Genomic DNA, 27,886 nt, shown 5'->3' with positions numbered 1-27,886 from the left:
GCATATTATGCCATCATCAGAGCTATCGTCTTATAGGTGTAAAAACCCCAAAAGAAGAGAAAACTTCGAACAAACACATTCTTTAGTTTAAAATAAACCCAGGGATATAACCACTGGTTAGGGTAAAAACCCTTAAAGGAGTTTAAATTTAAGGGTTTTTACCCTAACCAGTGGTTATATCCCTGGGTTTATTTTAAACTAAAGAATGTGTTTGTTCGAAGTTTTCTCTTCTTTTGAGGTTTTTACACCTATAAGACGATAGCTCTGATGATGGCATAATATGCTGAAAGTACTTAGCTGATTTAATAAATTTATTTACACACTATCAGTCTTTTGAAAACATACACCAGTTCCCGTTTAGATTTATATAGAAGTGTGTACAAGTCAAACAGTCTTTTTCTATTTATTTTTATGTTTGCCTAATGCTCTTTGTCAATGAGAATAATACTATTAAAATATATTTTATATAAAATCAGTTGATATTAAGTGATTTATATATTTTTTATACAATTAAATCAAAAGAGATTTTTTTTAAATATGAATGCGTTGTTAGTATCACTCCAGAAATAACGGAGACGCTTGTTTTGCTTTAATTAAAATTATTACACATACATTTCAATGATTACCTATTTTAGGTGATACCCCACCAGTATTATGCTCTACATACGTTTATTGCGGTACTAAACGTAAAAAATCTACAAGTGGCGATTGTATGGTTAGGTCAACTCCATCGCCCAAGAGATCAAGTATTAGTCTCAGTGATATTTCCAGTTTTGATATTAATTTGCCCACAAAACTTGAAACTGAATTGACGGAGAAGGTAAAAAAATTGGAGTATCAAGTAAATGCTTTAAAGAAGAAGTGCCGTCAGAAGAACAGTCAGCGTTGTAGAAGAACAACAAAAAACAGAAAATCAGCAACCAAATTCATGATAGAGGTACTGTTAGAAAATAAAAGCATATACGTGCACACTTTTGTTAATGTGCAGTTTTCACACAAAACTCGTTCACAATGGAGTCACAATGAAAAGGATTTAGCTCTGGCCATTTATTATAAGTCTCCTAGTTGTTAAAAATTTTTAATTAGATCTCTTAACTTTATCTTACCTTCAGTAAAAACAATTCAAACTTGGTTGCGTGTCATAAAATTAAGAACTGGTTTATACATTTCCTTAATTGACAAGTTGAAGAAAAAAGTAGAGACAATGGATGAGTGGGAAAAAATTTGTGTGTTAATGTTTGATGAAATTTCTTTGAAAAAACAATTGGAGTACAATAAATTAGATGACATTATAGAAGGGTTTCAAGATTTAGGTGCTTTAGGAAGAACAGAACAAACAAACTTGCCAACACAGGTCTGGTGTTCATGATGCGCAGCTTGCTACATAAGGCTACGCGGCTTGCTACAGGTGGTCCAATACATAGCGACAACTTAAAAAACATTATAGTTGAAGTTGTTTCAAAATTACAAAATATTGGGTATATACCAAAAGTGTTGTGTGATTAAGCATCTAATAATAGAGCTTTATTTAAGCTGTTAGGCGCATGTAAGGATCAGCCTGCAATAGAAATAGGAAATCAGAGGATTTTCACTGTGTTCGATACACCCCACTTATTAAAAAGTCTAAGAAATAATTTTCTTAACAAAAAGTTGACGTTTTTTGCCGATTCTAAACAAATATCGTGGCAAGATATTGAATACACATACAACATCGATAGAACCAGTGTGAGAGCACGATGCATGGTGAAAATAACAAACGTTCATATAAACCCTAATAATTTTCAAAAAATGCGTGTAAAATTAGCAGCACAAATTTTTTCCAACTCAATTGCCTCAGCAATATCAACAGCAATGTCTGTAGGGCAGTTGCACACCAAAACGGCTTCTCTTACTGCCGAATTTTTGAAAATTATAAATAATATTTTTGATGGTCTTAACAGCAAATATTGTGATAGTAATCCAAACAGAAAGCCAATGTCAACTTTAAGCAAGTCAACTGAAAACTTAAAAGCAGGTTTAGAATATTTTAAAAAAATTAAGTTTTTGAAAATCAAAAAGAGAGAAATAATATTCACTGTCTACACGGCTTTCAGTGGACCATTTTGTCAGTTTTATGTTTGTGGGAAGAACTTCAAAAATAATATAATGTGTCATATCTTTTAACATCTTTTCTGAACCAAAATCCTCTAGAAAATTTTTTCTCTATTGTGCGCAATAGAGTTAGTCTAGTGCGTTCATAAAAAAACATGTGTTTTTACTTAATAACAGGCGGTAGCTGGTTTGTCTTTAGTTTCATGCGTGGAAGAGAATGATGCTAGATCAAAAGTACATATGTGTTTTATCTCGTCAGGTATTAATGACGCACGGGTAAATAATCGTGGACTCAACTGAATGTTAAACTACACTATTAGCTTTAGTTTATATATACAGTAGATATTAACAAGTATTTTATAATATCAGGAAAACAATATCAGTATGTCTTAAAACCTTGGAATCATATGGAAACTTTTTTATTCAGTTTAGGGAAAAATGTATTATTGATAAAAACTTGCACGTCCTAAAACTTAAAATGAAAGAATCAGATGTCAAATATTATGAGTCGTATACAAAGTTTGTTAAAAAATATTAATTCTTCTCAAGAGTAATATACCTTCATTTTTAAAGTACTTTCATATAAACATGAACGTGGTTTTTAATTGTTCTCGACTTTTAATAATAAAATGTTTCGATATTGTCAATAATGAAAGTACTTCTTGAGAACAAGAAATAATAAATATCTTTTTTTCCTAAAATTTTAATTTTGCTATCTTAGTTTGAAAAGAATTAACATTCAAATATACTTATTTACTTTGTTTTGAACTATGATCTAATTAGTGATGTTTTAAACTTTCTAATCCTGTCCGCTTATCAGCTTTTACCTATTGTTCCTAGGCAGATGGCCCTCAACTATTTATATGTTGGAAATTCCCTGTCGTTTTATCAAGATATATGTATACCAAATTTCATGCCAATCCAATGGATTCTTTAAAATTCGGAGGTTTTGCAATATTTTACCTGGGGTGAATGGGTTAGATCTGGAAAGAAATTCTGTATATCAACTTCAAATAGTTTATTTCGTATTAGTTCTGAAAATATCATTCTTTTACAAATTGCAAAAAATAATTTACATGTGAATTATCACTGCTAATTTTATTATGTATTTTCTATTTTGTTGTTTTTTTTGTAGTGTATTAATAATTAAATAATTTTTAAGAAACCTCTTCACTATTTTTATTAATCAATTTTTAGCGTTTTATCTGAAGTAAAATCGGAATTCCAAAATAAAGATTACATTTGCGTTAAAATTATTTGTTAAAATGCTAATACTACCCTTATATCGTTGTCTATTACGCCAGCCAAGCGACTCAAATTTATTTTTCAATCTTGGCAAAAATTTCAATAAATGTCGCCACCGTCCAGCCAGTTAGTACTTAGACTTGAGGGGCAAAGAGGTGTAAGTGGGCGGAGTTTAACACTGAATTCGCTTTTACCTAAAGGTGAGGTATCTATGTAATTATTAATCAATGCTTAGGGCTTATAAGAGCCCCAATGGCTGCTTGGCTATCTGTGCATATGTTAACCCGCTGCAGTTCGAATGCCCTCAGGTTGTTTTCTCTTGCACACTGCAAGATTGCAAAAATCTCTGTCTGAAATACGGAGGTACATTCTCCCAGTGGAATAGAAATGATGAAATTTCCACCACTATAGAATATTCCTGCGCCCGAACTGTCTGCAGTTTTAGACCCGTCCGTATACCAGGTGCAACCCTGCAGTCTGGGTCGAGAGTTTCCTCTGTCCCATTCGTCTCGTGGGCAAATGTCCACTTGAAAAGGTACTTCAGGCATATATCTTGATGTCATATGGTCAGAAATCATCATCCATTCGGCATCATTAATTTCATTCGTTATTTTACTATGTCCTGATTTAACTGGTACGTTGCTCAGGTTTTCTCGCAGTCTATAATAGCCCATTCTCGCCTCACCTCTTATTGTTATATGTAAAGGAGGGAGATCCAGTAGTGCCCCTCATAGCCCCCGTGATCCCGAGACAAGCAAGTCTTTGCACCTTGCTTAATTTGATGATGGCACTTTTTTGCTGCACTTTTGGCCACCATACCACTGATGCATATGTAATTGTGGGTTTTACTACCATGTTATAAGTCCAATATACCATGTCTGGTCTCAAACCCCACATTTTTCCATGAGTACGTCTGGCTACCATTAACGTAGATACCGCTCTCTTCGTTATTCTTTCTATCTGCTGATTCCAAGTAAGTCTTGAGTCTAATATTATCCCGAGATACTTTACTTCACTCACCAGATTTAAATGTATACCATTTAGACTTAGAGGACCAAATTCCTCTGAATTCCTTCTTTTAGTAAATTTCATGATTTTGGACTTTAGAGGACTGATGTTAAGCCCTACATTTGAAGTCCATTCTGTAACTACGGTCAGAGCCTGTTGCATTCGATCTCTGACTGTACCATTAAATTTTCCGTGGGCTAAGATGACTAGGTCATCCGCATAGCCCAGGACGTGATGCCTATCGTTGTCGAGTCTAGCTATCAGGCCATCCATGACCAGATTCCACAATAGAGGAGATAAGACTCCCCCCTGTGGGCAGCCTCTGGCTACCTGAGCTGACACTGTATCCCCTAGCAACGTAGCATATAATATCACACGGCTTATCAGCATGCAGTCTATCCATCTACAGCTTGTTTCGTCTATTCCTTTTAGACGGATCGCCCTTGTGATCGCTTCGTAGGAGGTGTTGTCAAATGCTCCCTCAATATCGAGAAATGCACCCAACATCACCTCTTGGTTTTCTAGAACGTACTCCACTCTCTGTACAAGATGGTGCAGTGCCGTTTCTGTGGAGACTCCCGCTCGATATGCATATTGTCCCCGATGTATCGGACTTTCAACCAATACACCATCCCTGATATGCCTATCGAGCAGTTTTTCTAAGGTCTTCAGTACGAATGACATCAGACTTAATGGCCGCAGAGACTTGGCCCTTTCCTGTCCGATTTTGCCAGGTTTGGGTATAAAAGCCACCCTTATCAGCCTCCATGCTTTTGGTATGTACCCCAGCCCTAAACTAGCCTGCAGTATCTTACACAATTTTTTGAAAAGGTCGTTTCCCTTCTGTAGAAGTATTGGATAAATCCCGTCCGGACCCGGTGATTTATATGGCTCGAATGAGTTTATTGCCCATTTGATTTTGTCCTGGTTTATAACTTCTTTTGCCACATGCCAGTTTTCCCTAGAACCATAATTCATGATATCCAGTCCGGTTTGCCATGTGTCTAGTGGTATCAGTTTTGTCTCAGACTCAGGAAAGTGCACCCTGAAAAGCTCTTTCAGGGTGTCTTCACCATTCTGAGTGTATTCACCTGACTCTTTTTGGAGCGAGGGAATACTTATCTGAGGGTCCTTTGAGAGAACTTTATGGAGCCTTGCCATTTCTGAAGTCCCTTCTATCTCTTCACAATGCCTTCTCCACGATTCTCTTTTTGCCCTTCTCAGTTCCTTATTGTAGTCAGTCAGAGCTTTGCGATAATCGCCCCACTCGCCTGACCTTTTGGCGAAATTAAATTTTCGTCTAACCTCTGTCCTTTGATTTGCAAGATTATGATTCCACCAGGGAACTTTCCTGATGGAATTCCTCACTAGCTCCGGACAGTTGTCTTCGAACGCTGACGTGACAATCTCTTGAAATTGTTCGGCAGCCATGTCTAGGTCCAATGTATGCCTTATCTTCCCTTTAATCCTGCCTAAGCTATATTCTATGTCTGCTTGATATGCTTCCCAGTTTGTTTTACGAGGATTACGATAAGTTTCCTTGATAAGCTCATTGCCTGTCATTTCAAAACAAATGTGTCGATGGTCTGAAAAGGACACCTCATCTGACACATGCCAGTTTTTCACAGTTCTAGCCACGTTAGTCGTGGCAACTGTTATATCAATCACCTCCTTCCGTCGTGAAGTCACGAAGGTTGGTTTGTTTCCTACGTTTAATATGTCTAAATTATGTTGCTTTATAAACTGTAGTACTGACTCACCTCTTACATTGGTGTTTGTACTGCCCCAAGTCAGATGGTGCGCATTCGCATCACAGCCAATGATCAATTGCAATCCATTTTTCCTGCAATCTCTCACTAGCTGCTCCAATTCCCTTGATGGTGGTTGTTCGGGATCATCATATGGGAGGTATGCTGATCCGAAAACTATCTGCTTCACCCCTCCTCCATCTATGATCTTCATCTTTACCGTGGTTAAATCCCTGGAACAGTGATTTATCAACGGCAGTGTTTTGATGTTTCGTTTGACTATTATGCAAGTTCTCGGGACATCGGCAGATCGGCTATATATAAGCTCGCCACCAATACCCGATAGACCTCTTATTTTGCCCTTGTAAACCCAGGGTTCTTGTATCAAGGCTACATCAAACCTTCTCATGGCGACAGTAAGTTCTGCCGAAGCTGACTTACTATGCTGGAGATTCGCTTCCAGGATTCTGATTGGAGCCATCAATGCCTCTGATGGTTTTGAAGGATATCTTTTCAAGTCTGTAATACGCCTTGAAATTAGCAGCCTTCAATGTTTTATAGGAGACCTCGTCGATCGTGTATACGAAGATTTGCATGTCCTCTCCGACCTTCCGATTTTTCAACAACCAGTCTTCCGTCTTAAGGTCTTTATTTTGCCTCTCTAAACGGGTTCTGACTGTTGATTCTTCAGCCTCTTTCTCGGGGATGCGGGCGAGGACTATAGGGCGTTTGGGCATGTGGCTGGGATCGACCACATTTAAGTCGACTCCTTCCCACAGGCCCTCCATAGTCCTTACCACCTCAGTAGTCCATTTTTTGGTATGTTCGTTAGCACAGTTTACCCACAGAGTACCTGCGCTAAACGATGTTTTATGGAACTGTAGCAGTTGATTTTGACTTAACAGGAGCCTCATCCACTGCTAGCTTTAGTTTGTTGATGATCAGGTCTGCGTGAGCCTGATCTAGTTGAGTATTCGGATGGTGCCTGTGTGCCACCGCTATCCTGGATACTTTTGTGACATTGCTGTATGACCTAGTCTGCTCATGAGAGCTCCTTGGTCTCTTAGCAACCCTTTGTTGCGGGGGATAATGGTGTTCTCCCGCGGTTTTTTTTTTACCCTCGGGTTTTACCAGTACTCCCGTTTTGTTTTTATGGGGATTTTCTGTGGTCCATGTTCCAGCAGCCATTTTTGCCTTTTTCGTCATCTTTCTTTTTTGAGCTACAGAAAGGCGTTTTTTGCTACTTTGTGCAGAGTCTGTTCCGCTTGGAACAACTTCTGGCTCAGTATTTGGGACAGATACAGAATCCACGACTGAAGTCGCCTCTGTGTCCGTTCCCGTTTTTGTGTTTGTTTTTTCAATCTCGTTCTCCATATTTGTTCCCACGAGTTGGGACGAAATGCTGTCAAGCACGGCAGTGCGCGCTTACCGTGCTAAGGCTATAATCCCCTAGAGTTCGCCATCTCTCTAGGGCATCGCTTTAGATACACTTTACTCCCTGTACCATGCATCCCGTCGGCACGATGGTGTTACACCTTAGGATTGGGAGGATGGATCATTTGGCGTTACCCAGGGTGCACCACGTGGAGGCGATCCATCGCTACACCCCTATAAAAGCTTATAGTAAGTTGTATTATTAAACATACAGAATTATATAATAAACTATCTGTCGTGAATTTTTTAATAAAAATAGAATAAACCGCCAAATTGGTACTTAAGCTACTTTGCCATTTTAAATATTTAAAACAGGCAACATATTGATTGTAACGCCAAAGTGACCTATCCGCTAGCAATTTATGCTTTAAGTGCCGGTTTAATGGATATCTAGATGGGTCCAAAGGAGGCTAAGTGCCATATAATTTTTTATCAACATCACATTCAATAGTATCTTTTTCGTAGTTATCATTGAAATTCTAACAACAATGTAATGTAGGCTTATCTTTAACCACCATTTTCCAACATTTTGTCATTTGTTAGTTAAGCTACTTTGGCGCTGAACGCCTCAAATAATTCAAGAGTTTACTATAAATCATGGTTTTAAATTGATTTAAACTTAAATTAAAAGGATCTATATCACAGTGACTGTTTAAAAACCTTAAGGCCCTATCAGATGGATTATTGAAGGCATAATTGGTAGCACGAAAGTTTATATGAAAAAGTTCAAAAGATTTTAGTCTATGCTGTGGGTGGGCAAAAACAAGGTTTTTTCAAAAAAACAAAAAAAAACAGGTTTTTTGGTTTAAACCAGGTTTATTTGGTTTAAACCAAGTTTATTTGATATGAAGTATAAAGTCTAAATACTTTAAAAATGAATAAATTATTTTATAACTTACCTAATAGTAATAAACAATGAAAAAATTCTTAAGGCAACTTTTATTTTTATTTACACACACAAAAAAATAATATAGCAAAAAAAAAGAATGTGTGTACTTTGTACGCACGTAAGGAGTTATACTTCTATTATACGATTTCAACGAAATCAATATACTTTAAACAGTTTCTCTACTACTTTCCAAAAAATTTTATTAAAACAATACCAAAAATTAAAAAAATAAAAGAATAAAACACGCACAAACACATTGAAAAATGCCACAAATGATTTCTGAACAATAATTGTTGCCAAAAATTTTAATTAAATACGTATTTTCTGAAAAAAATTATATAATAATATACTTACAATCATAAAATCTATAAAAAAAAAATAAAAAAATGATATAACTTGCATTGGGCTTGAACCTACTTCCCGTGTATCCCGCCGTACGAGAGTCGAAACGATTTCAAACTGCACCACCTTCGCGTATACGTCATGTGGGAATATACACAAACTGAACAACTTTTTGACATTTTGTTTAGGGTATATGAATTTTTATTAGTTTGATTTTTGTCGAATTAAAATACAACAATATATAGAGTAAGAAAACGATACATTAGATGAAAATTTGTAGAAAGTTTGTTCGTAATCAGATTATGTAAATTAAAGCATTGCCTACTAGGGGTATAGCATAGCAAGTACTAGGTAAGTACATTATTTTTTTTTACATTTTCCAAATAGGTATGAAGATAATTTTTTATTGGAATACAACTGAAACATTTAGAATTACGTACCTGTGGCTTTTCAAAACTATTTAAAAAGTCACTATAATTATAAATTTGATTTTATTTCTGTCCTCACAACAATAAAAACTAATATATTATACAACATTTTTGTTTACCGATAACCTCCATATTGAACAATTATTGACAGATCATTTCAACACCCAATCAGAGCCTGTATAAAGACTAATACCAAACTGTCGGTGTGCGCATGCGCGTAGATCAATATAAATTCACCCTCAATCTCAATCGCGCCTAAAGAAGTATAACTTCAAAAAAATCTTTAAACGTAATAATATTCAAATAACTAATAAGTTCGAAAATACAAAAATATAATTTATTTATCTTTAGTTTCTTCATTTGCAGCAGATGTATTATGTATTAACCTTCCGTGACTAACATTCGGTTTGTGAGATGGACCACTTAGAGTTTTTACGATTATATCGAAATTGTTCGTTATGTATCTTCGCCGCCATCAGTAGGTGCCTGATTCAGGTGTCTGTTTTTAGTGATGAAGTTTGAGTCTTTAGTGCCAAGTGATTATGCAATTATCGGCAAATTTTTTCTCAAAGACTGATGTTGGAAGTGACATACCTACTTGATGAAAAACATATTTTTCTACGAGCATGCAAAAATGTCTACTTTCGCGCACGCATTTTAGTTTAGGAAGTTTCACTTTTCCGCACGCGTGTTACTTTTCCGCACGCGGTTTTTACTTTTCCGCACGCGGTTTTTACTTTTCCGCACGCGTGTTAATTTAGATATGTTAATATGGCCTTAAAGTAATTATAATACATGCAATAAACTAATATTTAGATATTATTTACTAATTTATTTCAAATATATCTTATTGTGTTCCTGTTTTAAAATGTAATTAACGCGACAATTCGATGAAATAAAATTATTTTGACATAATATTCGAAAGTCAAATCGGTAGACAATAACAGTCGTTTTGAATCTTCGTCATGGAAACCAAGATCGTCGTCATGCTAACTAATTATATTGAAAGTTTGGTTTTGACAACCTTGTCAAAGAATTAATTTGTGTATGTATTTTCATATTAATTAAATTAATTGATTAAGATTTGGTAATTTTTTAAAGACTCTTAGAAAAAATATTGTTCCTAACTCTTGCAGAAAGTCTCTTTTCCGCACTCGACTGCTTGCCGAACTCCCGCTTCGCGTCGTTCGGCAGACTGCAGTCGCGTGCGGAAAAGAATGACTTTCTGCACTTGTTAGGAAAATAACTATTATATTAACGAAACAACGTGCTTACGCACGTAATTATCATCTGATAATTTAGTAACCCAATTTCCAGAAGTAAAAGGTGAAGCTAGGTACAAAAAAACGGCAGTGGAAAATTGAGCTTGTTTTTCACAAATGAGATGTTATATAATTGTTTTTATTTTCTTTGCTATTTTGCTAATGTTTAAGAGGCTAATAAATTAAAAATAGGTATCATTCTTGTTTAATTTCACTTCTTCAAGGAGCAAACACAACCCTACACTTGAAATTGTGTCAATGGAAACTTTTTTAGTCAGTCTGTGAGATGGATGTTAGCTTTAATGTTCAGAAAACCTAGTTAGTTGCGGAAGTTCAAAAACTTTAAATAAAAACGCCAGTTTGTTTTTCTTTCTTAAAACAGCCAGTTGGTTTAAACCAGTTTGGTTTTTTTCTTAAGAAAACTAGTTGGTTTAAACCTGCCAACCCTGCATGGAATATTGAAGCTTATTTTGCTTAAAAGTTCCGGACATTGAATTAGATTATTTAATAATTTATAAATAAATACAGAATAAAATTGAATTCGTCTGTTATAAAGTGTTGTTAGATTTAATCTATCTAAAATTACTTTTTTGTCTATATTTGCAACTGGAATTCCCATTTTGTAACCGCAATACCTAAGAAACTTATTCTGAACTTTCTCAATGGAATTGATATAGTGGTCATACATAGGAGACCAGACTAGCGTGCCATATTCTAATTGAGAGCGTACATGAGAACAATAGATACACAACTTTCGTTACATCAATATTGGTCAACTCACTACAGTTTCTTAATGTAAATCCAAGAAGTTTAAGACCTTTCAATGTAATCTGTGAAATATGGTCATTGAAATTAATGCTTTCATTAAAAATGATCCCCAGATCTCTAACTTGATTTTTATGTCTTAGGTCATTGATTAATAATTACATAGATACCTCACCTTTAGGTAAAACCGAATTCAGTGTTAAACTCCGCCCACTTACACCTCTTTGCCCCTCAAGTCTAAGTACTAACTGGCTGGACGGTGGCGACATTTATTGAAATTTTTGCCAAGATTGAAAAATAAATTTGAGTCGCTTGGCTGGCCTAATAGACAACGATATAAGGGTAGTATTCAGCATTTTAACAAATAATTTTAACGCAAATGTAATCTCTATTTTGGAATTCCGATTTTACTTCAGATAAAACGCTAAAAATTGATTAATAAAAATAGTGAAGAGGTTTCTTAAAAATTATTTAATTATTAATACACTACAAAAAAAAATCAACAAAATAGAAAATACATAATAAAATTAGCAGTGATAATTCACATGTAAATTATTTTTTGCAATTTGTAAAAGAATGATATTTTCAGAACTAATACGAAATAAACTATTTGAAGTTGATATACAGAATTTCTTTCCAGATCTAACCCATTCACCCCAGGTAAAATATTGCAAAACCTCCGAATTTTAAAGAATCCATTGGATTGGCATGAAATTTGGTATACATATATCTTGATAAAACGACAGGGAATTTCCAACATATAAATAGTTGAGGGCCATCTGCCTAGGAACAATAGGTAAAAGCTGATAAGCGGACAGGATTAGAAAGTTTAAAACATCACTAATTAGATCATAGTTCAAAACAAAGTAAATAAGTATATTTGAATGTTAATTCTTTTCAAACTAAGATAGCAAAATTAAAATTTTAGGAAAAAAAGATATTTTATTATTTCTTGTTCTCAAGAAGTACTTTCATTATTGACAATATCGAAACATTTTATTATTAAAAGTCGAGAACAATTAAAAACCACGTTCATGTTTATATGAAAGTACTTTAAAAATGAAGGTACATATTATTATATATTTAATAAATTATTTATTTATTTATTATTTATTCCTTCCACGTTGGTTGAGCCAATTATTATATATTTAATAATGATAACAATAATGATGATGACTCATAATAACTATAATTATTATAATTAATTTTTTTTTTATTTAGTTTTTATTATTTAATGATTTAATAAAATTATTAAAAGATTTAATTTAATTTTATAATTTTAATTATTTTATATTTAATTTATACAATTTTTTTTTTATATTATTATTAAACACATTTTGTTATATCATTATTGAAATTTTTATTTATTGATTTGTATCGAATCTATTGGGCGCCATCTATTGAGAAATTGTTGTACCTACCAGCTCAGTCAATGTCTGAATCCATATATTGCAGGAAACTCTTTTCTTTAGAGGTGTGGGATGAAATTAATTCTATAAGAGGGATTAAGGACAAAACTGTAAAAATATGTAACCAAAAACAATTGAAGACCACACTGTGATGAAAAATTTCGTAAATATATTTAAATGAAAGAAAAATACGCTTAATGCAACATCAATCTCGGTAAATACATAGAATAGTGTTAAATGTTTAATATTATAACATGTATATGATACATACTCTGGTTTATATATTTTTAATTCGCCACATGAAGGGATATGAAAACAAAATGGAAGTTCAATGACTCTGAAAATTTGTGTGATTATGGAATATAAACCAATTTATGTAAGTAAGGAATATTTCTCTCTTAAATTTATTTTACCAAAGCGGTAAATGATACTAAACTTATTAAATTTTTATTTTTATTATGCATGCTTTTCTCTTTAAATTTTTGTTAATCATGATATCATGTTAAAGTTTTGTAATGTCACCTGATAATTGTCCATCGAAGATGTTCGAACTGTTTCAACACTCCCAGATGCTGCTATACGTTGAAATTCCGGATCTCCCCAGGTCCATTCAGCTTACAATCTTATTTTTAGTAACTTTCTAAAGTCAAATCTGCTTGGAAACACTTTCCATACGAAAAGTAACTCTTAATGTTTGTTTTTCACTACTTTTTGATTACATTTTCCGAAAATTTATATTTTAAAATCCAAATCTTTTGGGAATAGCTTCACAAAGCGTCTGTTCCCTCTGAAAATCTCGAACCTTCTGCTGAATTCAATTTTTTAAGCTTGGCGTCGTTTTTACAGCCAATCATATTTAAATAAATTAATAATTCATGCTTTGGAAATTTAAATGAACCAATAAGATAATTTTACAAATTATGACATCTAGTCAAAATGGTATTTTTTATCTAAAATTTGGAAATATATGCCTAAATGGTGATTTTATTCTCTTATTTGAGTAAAATTGAATTAAAGAATTGAATTCATTGAACTTTATAGATTCTTTTCATATATTTTGCATATCTGAGGATACTCCCAATAAGTTTTTATAGCTACTTTAAGCGAACACTGTCCGTACACTTTCTATACCTTTCATCACTACCTCTACAAATTAAAGTCCAAATATTTTCACTATTAATACATATAAAGTACTGAAATAACTTTCATATTATTCAGAAATAAATTACCAATCGATAGTGCATTAGCCATATCTCAGAAAATCATTTTTCTTTGTTAAAATTGATATCGAATTCTGACATTTCCCAAACCTACAACTTTAATGAGCTATTTTCAACATTTTGGTCAAATTAACATTAATAAAATCTAAAATTGATCTAACTATTATTCTAAATTTTTAGATTGGAGCCTCTTCTAAGATACTTTCATAAATTTACAAACTTAACCAAATCATGGAGACCGTAGTACATCAATGAACATTTTCTCCAAATGATCTTTAGAAAAAAATAAATTTTTATGATTATTCAACAGAAACAAAGTCATCATGGAACAAATTTGTAAGTTATTCTTTTGGTAAGACTAAATTTCAAACTATTGCATGTTTAGCAACAAATTCATACATTCTATGCCTTTTAAATAGCTTCCTTTATATAGTACGGTCTATTTCAAACTTTCTTGTTACTTAAACTGTATAACTCTAAATAAATTCATTCTATAACTATTAAATCAATTAAAATGCAACTTTAACTTCAATTCCCTTTAGTACTCTCATTCTATTCAACTCTCCAAACCAATCACGTCTCTCGAACAAAACCTATATCAAAATACTTACTTAACTGCTTTGGCAGTGCAAAATCATTAAATTATTTATTATTTAACTTATTCTATCAATTTGGTATCTTAAAATCATGACAATATATTACTCTTGAGAAGAATTAATATTTTTTAACAAACTTGGTATACGACTCATAATATTTGACATCTGATTCTTTCATTTTGAGTTTTAGGACGTGCAAGTTTTTATCAATAATACATTTTTCCCTAAACTGAATAAAAAAGTTTCCATATGATTCCAAGGTTTTAAGACATACTGATATTGTTTTCCTGATATTATAAAATACTTGTTAATATCTACTGTATATATAAACTAAAGCTAATAGTGTAGTTTAACATTCAGTTGAGTCCACGATTATTTACCCGTGCGTCATTAATACCTGACGAGATAAAACACATATGTACTTTTGATCTAGCATCATTCTCTTCCACGCATGAAACTAAAGACAAACCAGCTACCGCCTGTTATTAAGTAAAAACACATGTTTTTTTATGAACGCACTAGACTAACTCTATTGCGCACAATAGAGAAAAAATTTTCTAGAGAATTTTGGTTCAGAAAAGATGTTAAAAGATGACACATTATATTATTTTTGAAGTTCCTCCCACAAACATAAAACTGACAAAATGGTCCACTGAAAGCCGTGTAGACAGTGAATATTATTTCTCTCTTTTTGATTTTCAAAAACTTTAATTTTTTTAAAATATTCTAAACCTGCTTTTAAGTTTTCAGTTGACTTGCTTAAAGTTGACATTGGCTTTCTGTTTGGATTACTATCACAATATTTGCTGTTAAGACCATCAAAAATATTATTTATAATTTTCAAAAATTCGGCAGTAAGAGAAGCCGTTTTGGTGTGCAACTGCCCTACAGACATTGCTGTTGATATTGCTGAGGCAATTGAGTTGGAAAAAATTTGTGCTGCTAATTTTACACGCATTTTTTGAAAATTATTAGGGTTTATATGAACGTTTGTTATTTTCACCATGCATCGTGCTCTCACACTGGTTCTATCGATGTTGTATGTGTATTCAATATCTTGCCACGATATTTGTTTAGAATCGGCAAAAAACGTCAACTTTTTGTTAAGAAAATTATTTCTTAGACTTTTTAATAAGTGGGGTGTATCGAACACAGTGAAAATCCTCTGATTTCCTATTTCTATTGCAGGCTGATCCTTACATGCGCCTAACAGCTTAAATAAAGCTCTATTATTAGATGCTTAATCACACAACACTTTTGGTATATACCCAATATTTTGTAATTTTGAAACAACTTCAACTATAATGTTTTTTAAGTTGTCGCTATGTATTGGACCACCTGTAGCAAGCCGCGTAGCCTTATGTAGCAAGCTGCGCATCATGAAAACCAGACCTGTGTTGGCAAGTTTGTTTGTTCTGTTCTTCCTAAAGCACCTAAATCTTGAAACCCTTCTATAATGTCATCTAATTTATTGTACTCCAATTGTTTTTTCAAAGAAATTTCATCAAACATTAACACACAAATTTTTTCCCACTCATCCATTGTCTCTACTTTTTTCTTCAACTTGTCAATTAAGGAAATGTATAAACCAGTTCTTAATTTTATGACACGCAACCAAGTTTGAATTGTTTTTACTGAAGGTAAGATAAAGTTAAGAGATCTAATTAAAAATTTTTAACAACTAGGAGACTTATAATAAATGGCCAGAGCTAAATCATTTTCATTGTGACTCCATTGTGAACGAGTTTTGTGTGAAAACTGCATATTAACAAAAGTGTGCACGTATATGCTTTTATTTTCTAACAGTACCTCTATCATGAATTTGGTTGCTGATTTTCTGTTTTTTGTTGTTCTTCTACAACGCTGACTGTTCTTCTGACGGCACTTCTTCTTTAAAGCATTTACTTGATACTCCAATTTTTTTACCTTCTCCGTCAATTCAGTTTCAAGTTTTGTGGGCAAATTAATATCAAAACTGGAAATATCACTGAGACTACTACTTGATCTCTTGGGCGATGGAGTTGACCTAACCATACAATCGCCACTTGTAGATTTTTTACGTTTAGTACCGCAATAAACGTATGTAGAGCATAATACTGGTGGGGTATCACCTAAAATAGGTAATCATTGAAATGTATGTGTAATAATTTTAATTAAAGCAAAACAAGCGTCTCCGTTATTTCTGGAGTGATACTAACAACGCATTCATATTTAAAAAAAATCTCTTTTGATTTAATTGTATAAAAAATATATAAATCACTTAATATCAACTGATTTTATATAAAATATATTTTAATAGTATTATTCTCATTGACAAAGAGCATTAGGCAAACATAAAAATATTTCCAAAGTTGAGTACTCACCTTAATCAGTTGCTAACTGTACAAATTTTAGAGGAACGGCATTTTTCCTTAATAACTTTGTTTGGCCACTTTGGTAAATATGTTCCACTGCGTAATGATGCTGACAAATTACCCTCTGTTTTAGGTCACTGATATCCATTAATATAATATCAATATTTCCACAGTTTTTTTGCCAAATTTTTGTGCGCTCTACTAGTCCGTTCTTTAACGGTAAAATATTGCAAAACCTCTAAATTTTAAAGAACCGCTTGGATTGACATGAAATTTGGCATACACATAGCAAACAAGTCAAAGAAAAAAAGTGATATTGTGTCGAGATGTGCTTTTGCCGTGGGGGTGGTTTTCACCCCCTCTTATGGGTGAAAAAATATTCGTCCAAAGAAAATCAGGAAATGGATAAACTGGCTAATTTTAAGTAACTTTTGTTCTATAGAGTTTTTTCACTAAGTCAATACTTTTCGAGTTATTTGGCAGTGACTATGTTAATTTTTTCAACAAAATAACCACGCTTTTAGACGGTTTTTCGCAAATAACTCAAATAGTAAGTATTTTGTCGAAAAAACATTCTTAGTAAAAATATAGCCTGTAAAAAATTCTGTAGCCTGTAAAAAAAATGGTGTATATATCACGTCTCTACACCTAGTAGAAGCAGAGTTATAGCTAATGAAAAATAGGTTCATATTCGTCAAATCCCAAATGGAATATTTTAACGTGAAATAACCAAAAATGAAGCACATTTCGGGGAAAACTCATTACAACTTATTTAAAGTGTTTAAAAATCTTCATTTTTGTTTTAAAAAAAAAATTCTAGCATCAAAATTAAACAAGTTACGCTCAAAATAAAGTTAGTCCCTTTTGGTTTTGGTAAAAAAATCGAGAAAATCACCCCCTAATTAGCATATTAATTGAACTTAATCGTTACGACTTCACAAGTTTCTTGACTTGTATATATATTGTTTATATGATCTGTAAGTTTCATCGGTTCAAAGTCCTTATTATTGAAAGGGCTGTAGTTAAAAGGGGTTGAACGAGTCACTGATCACGAATGTATGCAAATTTAGAAACACAAAATCTTAATCAATTTTTGTCTAACAGAAAAACAAAAAAATACATGATATTCAGAAAAGCAAATCTGACTATTTTTGTTTTTCAAGATTTTTGGTATCTCTAACAATTTTTAAGTTATTTTGCAAAAAACCTATTTTTCAAAATTTAAATTTTTAAAAATTTTACTTTACAGATCATATAAACACAACATAAGTAAAATAATTTTTGGAGCGGTGACGATTAATTTCATGTTAAGTTGCTAATTAGGGGGTGGTCTTCCCGATTTTTTTTTGCAAAAACACAAGGGACCAACTTTATTTTGAGCGTAACTTGCTTAAATTTAATGTTAGAAACTTTTTGTAAAAACAAAAATAAAGTTTTTTTTAAACACTTTAAAAAAGTTATAATGGGTTTTCCCCAAAAAGTGCTTAATTTTTTGGATATTTCTCGTCGAAATATTCTATTTGAAATTTGGTGAATATGAATCTATTTTTCATTGGCTATAACTCTGGTTCTACGAGATCCAGAGACCTAACGCGTACAACATTTTTTTTACTTTTTTATAGGCTATAATTTTGCTAAGAACGTTTTTTTCGACAAAATACTTATAGGTCTGGATCCCGCGTATGAAGAAAAAAGTTGATTAATAGCAAGCTGAAAATTTGTTAATAGCTTAAGGATGTCTAGTCAGACAAACTTTGATATATGGGAACACTGGAACAGGGGCAGTTTTAATTGTGGAACAGCTTAAAAATTTGGAACGGTCAGACCACGAAAACGGCACATTTATTTTGTCCGACAGAATAGACTTAAACTCTCCGAACAGAGATTAAACTCTCATGCAAAAATCAGACTGCTATTTATCACCTGTCATAATTATCTAACAGAACTAATAGAATAATAAAGCTCTATAGAACAAAAGTTACTTAAAATTAGTCAGTTTACCCATTTCTGGACTTATTTTGGACATATATTTTTTCACCCAAAAGAGGGGGTGAAAGTCACTCCAGGGAAAAAGCACACATCGGCACAAATTTCATGTCAATCCAAGCGGTTCTTTAAAATCTAGACCAAAAACCGTGAAAGAATGGACTATACGTCTTTCAGGGGAAATTTAAAGAAAGATATATTATTATTTGTTCCATCGTTTCTTTCAAAACATCCCGCGTGAACACAATTATGCGTTACAGAGTCCATTTTATCTAAAATGTGAGTCCTTTTTTTTTAATTTTGCTATAACTTGTCACAACACTTGTCACAGATAATACACCTATGGGGTAAGTTCGGCCCTGACACTACTCCTACCTCCTCGCAAGTCAGAGAGGGAATGAGAAATCTCGATACGGTTTTCGAGTAGCGCCATCTAGTTGTTGATACGTCTTTCGGTTACCAAGAGGTGAGCTATCTAGAGGAATATTTATAATCAATGCTTAGGTTAACATTATTCATAAGATAGTTTGAGTCATATTGTTTATTCCCCCTAAAAAAACTGATATAATAGCATTTATCGATATTTAATGTAAGATTATTCTGTATGCTCCAGTCCCATAACCTGTCAATATCCTTTTGCAATAATATGTAGGTATGTCAGCTAAAGATTTTATACATCTATATAACTTTAAGTCATCTGCAAAAAGTAAAACTGATGATTCAAGATTATCAGAAATATCATTTATAAAGAGATTAAATAGTAATGGTGAACAGTGGTCTCCTTGGGGGGACACCTGATAAAACTTTAAATGATTCAGATAGGAAATTAAATAGTTTCACCCTTTGTTTTTGATCCTTTAACAAACTTGCTATCCATTCTATGGCCTCCTTAGTAAATCATAAATTTAGGAGTTTTCCAAGCAAAATGTAGAAATTGACTCTGTCGAAAGCCTTGGAGAAGTCAGTGTAAACTGAGTCTACTTGTTCCTTCCTTTCCAATGCCTCCAACAGATCCATTTCATACATATGGTATGAAATGAACAGTTCCTCCTGAACTACAGATAATAATTCCTTACATTGCCAATATAGTTGATTGTATACTATTTTATTGAATAACTTTGGTAGGTATTGCTGATTGCTTAGAATAGGAAAAATAGGTGATACATAGCTTTCTTTCCATCTAGCAGGGAAGGAACATGTGAGCAAAGATAAATTAAACAGTAGATATATTGGTTTGGATATTGTAAATGAACAGTGTTTCAAGAAATAATTTGGAATATTATCTGGTCCCGTTTAAAAAGAGTTACTGAGTTGACATATACCATCATAAATATCAGAGATTTTAATAGTATACAAAGAAATATCTGCACTTGAACATGAGTTCGCTTTGGGTAATCGGCATGTGGATGAATCATATACACCAGCAAAATGTTCGGCAAACAAGTTAGCTATGTTTTGGGCATTATCTGCCATTTGGTTATCAAGGTACATGTGATTTGGAACATTGTTTGATTTTTTTTTATCATTAATATATCTCCAGAAATGTGCTGGATTATCTTTCAGGTTATTACCAACAGTTTTGATATAATTAGAGTGACATTTTTGAGTTTCTACTTTACATTTAGATCTTAAGTCAGAAAATATCAATTAATCTGCTTCAGACTTTGTAAATATTTTTTGTGACTAGTTTTCTTTGAAATTATTAAATTTTTTAAATATGGGGAAAACCACTTTGGAAAGTTAGAGCTTTTAATGAGTTTTTATGGAAAAAAACTGATTAAAGACAACATGTAGAGTTTCATAAAACTTTTGTAAAGCAGACTCAATATCTAATTCATAAAATAAGTTGTCCCAATTAATACCTGCGCAAGGTATTGTGTGTACTATCCGTTGCAAGATAATTCGGATTTATATTTATATCTATTTAATATTCTATTATCACATTTTAGTATAAATAATATAATTATTCATTTAAAGCGTACTTCCTCATACTTAGTACGCTTTAAATTATTAATTATATTATTTATACTAAAATGTGATAATAGAATATCAAATAGATATAAATATAAATCCGAATTATCTTGCAACGGATAGTATACCGTAATTGTGTGTCAAAATATGCGCAATAACTATGTCTTAAACCCACCAAATTTTATTTGCACACCTCAACCGGTTTTAGAGCAATTGATAAATCGTCAGTTTGTAAGAAAAAATTTAACACCCCATATCTCGGAAACAAATGAAAATCGAATAACAACATATGAGTTATTTTTGATTATTTTTACGTATATTATACAGCCTTAAAGTTTGGCGCGTTCCTCCCCACTCACCCTGTAGTTTTGAAGATCTGTGTCCGATCTATCTTTCTTGTTAAATAATGTGATGTATTTTGTATTTATTAGAAATGGGATTTAAAGCTGAAATTAAGGAAGAGTGTGTAGACAGTTATCAAGGATATATAGGGAGTCCACTACATGCATCTCTAGATATTAAAGAATTGGATAATAAAGCAGATGAAAATAACCCAGGTGAGAGAAGTAATAAAAATATGTAGGGAGAACTTATTATAAGTTTCATTTTAAACCTTTCGCTGCGGAGGACGCGCATATGCCTAACAAAGTCGAGCCATATGTAGACGACCGTGACCAGACATCTCGTAACGCGACAATTCCTAACCGGACAATTGGTAACGGACAACTCGTAACAGCGACACTTCGTAAGTGCGATGTCACATTATGCGTTTTGACCGCATGCGGTGGAGACGCATCAGTTTCTAACGCTACCGGACCGACCTGTCACACTATGCGTTTAGTCTGGTGCAGTTGTAAGCGCGTACCGATGTCTCAAAACACATCCGTTTCCAACGCAACCGGACCGACCTGTCACACTATGCGTTTTGACTGGATGCGGTGGAAACGCATCCGGTTAAAACGCATAATGTGGCATCGCCCTAACGGCGACAGTTCGTAACTATACAAATTCGTAACGAGACAATTCGTAACATCCAGATTGAATTATTCTGTTTATTTTTGTTAACGTGGAAAATAACTGTTATTACAGTTATCATTGAAATTATGTTTATCAATTTAACGAATCAGTACCGGGTTGGGGTATTTAATCAACGGTTATAGTTGATAAGAGGGATGGCTTCAAATAATATGATAACACGAATTATTCTTCAAACATAATTAGTTATCTTCTAACTAGTCTCTAATAATATCTTCTCATAATTTCATTTATAACTGTAATAACAGTTTATTACAGTTATAAATGAAATTATGAGAAGATATTATTAGAGACTAGTTAGAAGATAACTAATTATGTTTGAAGAATAATTCGTGTTATCATATTATTTGAAGCCATCCCTCTTATCAACTATAACCGTTGATTAAATACCCCAACCCGGTACTGATTCGTTAAATTGATAAACATAATTTCAATGATAACTGTAATAACAGTTAGTTTCCACGTTAACAAAAATAAACAGAATAATTCAATTTGGATGTTACGAATTGTCCGTTACGAATTTGTATAGTTAGGAACTGTCGCCGTTACGAAGTATCACCGTTACAAACTTTCGTTGTTACGAACTGTTCGTTACCATTTGTCACAGGGGTGACAAGAGGCATCCCTGCCGTTAGTGATGTAAGGAGAGAATATTCTCGAGAATATACTCCGCCATAAAATTCTCAGCGAGAATTTTCTATATTTACAACAACCCATATATTTTTTGCATCCCAAACATTATTATTCTTGAAGCCCAAACACCTACTTGCCGCTCCGCTCATGAAATGCTTTTTCGCTTTGGCCTGCAGGAGAATCACGCGATTTTAGATAAAATCCCCGAAAATCAAAGTAGCCGGGGCTGGGGAATCCCATGAAATACTAGCTAGGATGCTCCAGTTGGCTGTCTTTTCTCCTGACGAGCCTATTCCCGATATGGTCGCCTGTATTGGCTGACTTTTTGTTCCTAGCGCCGTCGCTGCTTGTTCTGTTATAAATGCGCATTGTGACCCTTGGTCGATTAGTGCTCTCATTATGTGAGAATCTCCTTTCGCATCTCTTATGCGTACCACTGCTGTGGCTAGTAATGCTTCACCTTCCTTATAGCTTGCACAGTTAACTGAGTTCTGACCTCTTTGTTGTGTGTTGTTGTTCCTTTGCCCATTGTTCTCTTGCGTATTTTCTCGCCTTCCGTTATTTTGTTCTCTGGCGTTGTTGGAATAATTATTTCCTCCCCTGTACTTGTCCGATTGGTACCCGTTTCTCCTATTGTTCGATTCTCTTCCATTTCTTTTCTTGTGTTTGTTCTTCTTTCGTTTCATTTGAGCTCCTATTGCCCGTGTTTCCTCTTTCATAATGCAACATTGTGTGGTGCTCTCCGCCATATTGTCTGCACCTCTGCTGCGAAAGGCATTGTTTTTCTTTCTTATGTGCTAGGCAATTCGCACACCATCCTTTTTCTCTTATTATTCTGTTCCGGTCTCTTGTATTGAGTTCCTGAAATTCTCTGCAGTGTGCTAGTCCGTGCTCTCCGTTGCACATCACGCAGTTTGTTTGTGTTTCCTACCCGATCCTCCTTGCTTCTCTTGTTTCTTTTCTGATTCCAGCAGCTCCAGTGTTTGGAATCTTCGCTGTAAGAATGTTTGTGTTGATTTGTACGTCGGTATCTCTCTACTATCTCCGATGTGGTTTTCATATAGTCTCCTTGTTTCATTATCCCATTTTGTTATGCTTATTCGGGCTATCAATGGGCTCCACGCTTCCGTGTCTGTTCCTAATCCTCCTATGGCTTCCAGACACTCATGGAAAGTGTCATGTAGTGATTTCAGTGCTCTAGCGGAAGCTTCCTTTACTTCCTGCGCTAGTAGCATCCTGTCTATCAGTTTAAATAATATCATCCTCTGGTTTTATATCTTTCTTTTAACATGTTCCAGGCCACTTCGTAGTTGGCCTCGGATATGTGTAAGTGTTGTATCATTCTGTTGGCTTTCCCTCTTAATTGAGTTTTTAGGTACTGCATTTTTTCTGCGTTTGATAACTGGTCGTTTTCATATATTACTTTAGTAAACAGATCGTGGAAAGTTCTCCACTTGTCGTATCTTCCTTCATACACAGGGATTTTCACCTGCGATAATGTCACACCATCTCTCCTTTGTGTGCTGTCTGGCCGTTGCATTCCTGGCCGTAATTTCTTTAAAGTTTCCCTGATTGTACTCCTTAGTTGATTTATTCTCTCTACTCCATTATCCAAAAGTCTAGCTCCTCATTTACAGTTGCTTCGATCATGAGTGTATTTACTTTTTCCATGTGTTCTTTTAACTCTAACTGCAGTTCTTCATCCACCTGCAAGCCTTGTTCATTTTCTTGCCCTACTAATTCCTTGATTCTTTGTTTCCTTATCTGTATCTCCCTTACTTTTGGTGCTTTTTCTCTTTTCAGGTCTCTTCCATATTCTTCCAACAGGGTTTTACCTTCAATATAAGTCCTAAGGACCTGATCGTAGTATTTTGTTTCAAAGTATTTGTCTTTCAACGACCCTCCATCTTGCAGTTTTTCGTGGTGGTTTTGAAATTTTGTCCAATATTCCTCCCAACTTTTCGTGACGCTCTTTAACATATTGCTGATTTTTCCGATAAGCAGAATCCTTGATATTGGTTACAGTTTTAGCTATTTCCGCTCCGATATCAGCCTGTTTCACATATACGGCTTCCATGTTTTAAGAATGATTTTTTTTATTTTACTGCGTTAATTAAGAACTAAATAATATTATATGCTATTAAAGTGGTGTTGTTTATTTTTCAACGATTATGACCCACCTTGTTTATAAATAATACATGTGATACTACAATTACTCACGGAGACTTGCAGCAGCTGTTATGTAATACGAATCCTGCAAACGTGTTATGTTTTGGTGACATTGACTTAATTATGTGGAATGTTGGGGTAGGACGTTGATATATTATTGCAACAGAAACTATTTTTATTTTACCTTTCTTCAAATAATTATGTGTTATTTATATAAAGATTTTAACTTAAATTCAAGCATATATTTAAATTCAATTCATTCTAATTATTAAAAATGTTTGGTACATGTATGTATAGCTACGTTAAATGTAAATATATTTGAGATTTCTTTGTAAAGTTCTGAAAAATACGTATTTATTAATCACTCTTTTTTTGCAATACTACTATCTGTAATAATAATTTTAACTCACAATGTTGACTGATTAAATCTTTTCAAGGTGAGTTACCTTTTATTAATAATTGTTAAATGGTTTATGTGTATGTAAGCTAAATTAGTTTTAACTGAAAAGTTTGTATAGAGTGGATTATTATACTTTGATCTGTTTGTTATGCGATACGCTCAATGTTGGAGAGATATAATTCATTCAAAAACTTACGGTTTTTCTTCTGATTCTGGACGTTGCGGCACTCCTGGTTCTGCTGTGCTCCGCAAGCAGTCCTGTAGTTTGGAGTCTCTGCGGCTTGTCCTGGCTGTGTAGTGGCTCTGAGGCTTTTGATTGTCGATCTCTGGCTCTGTAGTGGCTATCTGGATCTGTGGTGGTTCTAGGGCGCTTGATTGTCGATCTCTGGCTCTATAGTGGCTATCTTGATCTGTGGTGGCTCTAGGGCGCTTGATTGTCGATCTCTGGCTCTGTAGTGGCTATCTGGATCTGTGGTGGCTCTAGGTCGCTTGATTGTCGATCTCTGACTCTGTAGTGGCCATCTGGATCTGTGGTGGCTCTAGGGCGCTTGATTGTCGATCTCTGGCTCTGTAGTGGCTATCTGGATCTGTGGTGGCTCTAGGGCGCTTGATTGTCGATCTCTGGCTCTGTAGTGGCTATCTGGATCTGTGGTGGCTCTAGGGCGCTTGATTGTCGATCTCTGGCTCTGTAGTGGCTATCTGGATCTGTGGTGGCTCTAGGGCGCTTGATTGTCGATCTCTGGCTCTGTAGTGGCTATCTGGATCTGTGGTCTGGTTCTCCCGGGCCTAGTGTTGTCTATCTGTTCTACGGGTGTTGTTTGGCGTGGACTGTATATAGGTTTGTCGAGTCTTGTCACTTCCTCGATGTTTTCTTTTGCTCGATAATGACCATGTTTATTCTTCGGGGCTCAGTGGAGGCTGCTCTTCAGTTGATTGAAACCCCAATAGCACTTAGATAATTTATTTATAAAGACCGACACTAGGGAAGTTACCCCGGGAGAACGTTGAGTACTGATATGGCTTGTACGCGATTTAGTTGAAAACCCTATTTGCTACATATTGAATGTATGAATGAAGTTAAAGGCACCTCTGGCCTGGTTGAAGTGATTCTTGAGAATGATTCTAAAATGTATATTCTTTCTCAGCGGTGGCACCAGTATTGGTGTCAGGCCACGCGCTGAGTATGTTTACAAAATATTGAGAACAAACAAAGAAATATATTCGATCATCAAATTAAATATGCAATTTCCCGAATTATTGTTTACAATTTACAATTCGTGAACTAAATTAGAGACCCGCACATGTAAATATACAATGACAAATTGGTTCATGTGATATATGGGGTGATACAAATATACTGTTCAATATCGGATATTAATTCTGAATATTTGGTATTGGACACTAACACATGCAAAGAATCAAACTAACAGGGGAACTTTATTCAGTTGTTTATTATTACACAATTTTTTATTTATTAAATACATGGGTCGGACTTTATTTTTTTTTGAACAATTCTTGATATTGCGAAATAACTCAAATGGAAAGAAAAGCATGTAAAGTCTGGCCAACTATCTAAGAGAGTCATTAATATTCAGCTGAGCGGAGTGCTATTGTCAGAGTTGAGAAATTCCATAAACAAGGGATACCTGTGTTATAAAATTAAACCTTTGTTTATATAATTTCACAACTCGAACAATGGCACCCCGCTCAACAGAACTATACAGGGTGTCCCCGAAAATAGTACGTTCCTTTAAACTTTAAGGTATGAATATAATTCACAATTAGGAACAAAAAAGTCCTATAACATTTTTTTCTTAAGTTAACCGTTTCCAAAAAAATACATTGTTTTCCATATACGTGAATTTTTATTTACAGAAATTTAAATAATCTGACAACATCGAAGCCCGCAGTCAAAGCACTGTTCAATATTATCGTTTCTGATTTATAAACCGGGAGATATTAACAGAAGTTCAACCACGATTTTCTAAGTCCTGCCCTTTGCAATAATGGAAGGTTAGAGAAGGTACTTACAATTTGTGGAAAAATCCACGGGTTTCCTGTGACATTTTCCTGTGAAAATTAGTTTTTCCATGAAAAAAAAATTGGGAGTTGCGATGAATTTTTAAGTCCTGCCATATCCATAGAATAACAGGATACTATCTATTTTATAAAGAAAATTTTTTGGGCAGGACGGTTGCAAAAGGACTAAGGGAGTATACAGATATACAAACATGTAATGAAAATAATGAAATTTTCATAATTTTCTAAGTCCTGCCAACTTAATAAATTAATCATATTTATTTCAAAATGACCAAAAAAATATTGGCATGACGTCACCTAATGTTTAACTGCACTTGTTTCTTGGAAAATTCTGTATAAAATTTTCACTCTGGTTCCGTGATTTTCTAAGTCATAAAATAAATTTTGTTATAAAATAAATAATTTCAGTAGATATTATTCAAAATGGCAGGATGTTTAGTTAGACCTTTTTTACTATATATAGTTAAAAAATTTGTAAGAAAATTCGTGGAAATTTACACGATTTTTTAAGTCATGCCATTTCGCACATATCTCAAGAAGGTTAATATAAATCTATTTTCAAAGAGGCAGGATGGTTGTATAGTTATTTCGTATAAAAAAAATTAAATTGTGTGTCTGTAAAATTATTTCAGGGTGTTATACAAACATATTCATATCACCACAATTTTCTGAGTCATACCATGTCGAGTATGCTTAAAAAACACTAATCTAAAACCGTTTACAACTTGGCAGGATAACCGCAAAGATGAATAATATAAAAAATTAATTTGTATATCATTGTGATTTTATCAATTGTGAATTTCTAGTACTGGTCATAGGCATCCGTCTTTGGGTAGATCAACGGATATTTTATCTCATAAC

At 33.8% G+C, this 27,886-nt stretch overlaps 1 protein-coding gene across 4 annotated transcripts in view; it reads left to right on the top strand.

Annotated features, from left to right (window-relative positions):
- LOC126886900 (zinc finger protein 239-like) overlaps window positions 1-27,886 on the top strand; it is an 89,819-nt gene that overhangs the window by 10,736 nt on the left and 51,197 nt on the right. For 2 of the 4 annotated variants that reach the window (XM_050654034.1, XM_050654035.1), the window contains exon 2: window positions 21,180-21,305. The exons of the other annotated variants lie outside the window; for them this stretch is intronic. In XM_050654034.1, coding sequence (XP_050509991.1) covers window positions 21,180-21,305 — 126 coding nt within the window. The remainder of the gene's footprint in view (window positions 1-21,179; window positions 21,306-27,886) is intronic. 4 annotated transcript variants of the gene reach the window in all.

Source organism: Diabrotica virgifera, chromosome 6, assembly GCF_917563875.1.
Source record: "Diabrotica virgifera virgifera chromosome 6, PGI_DIABVI_V3a".
NCBI lineage: Eukaryota > Metazoa > Arthropoda > Insecta > Coleoptera > Chrysomelidae > Diabrotica > Diabrotica virgifera.
The sequence above is the reverse complement of the archived record's forward strand: the minus strand, read 5'-3'. Positions and strand labels throughout refer to the sequence as shown.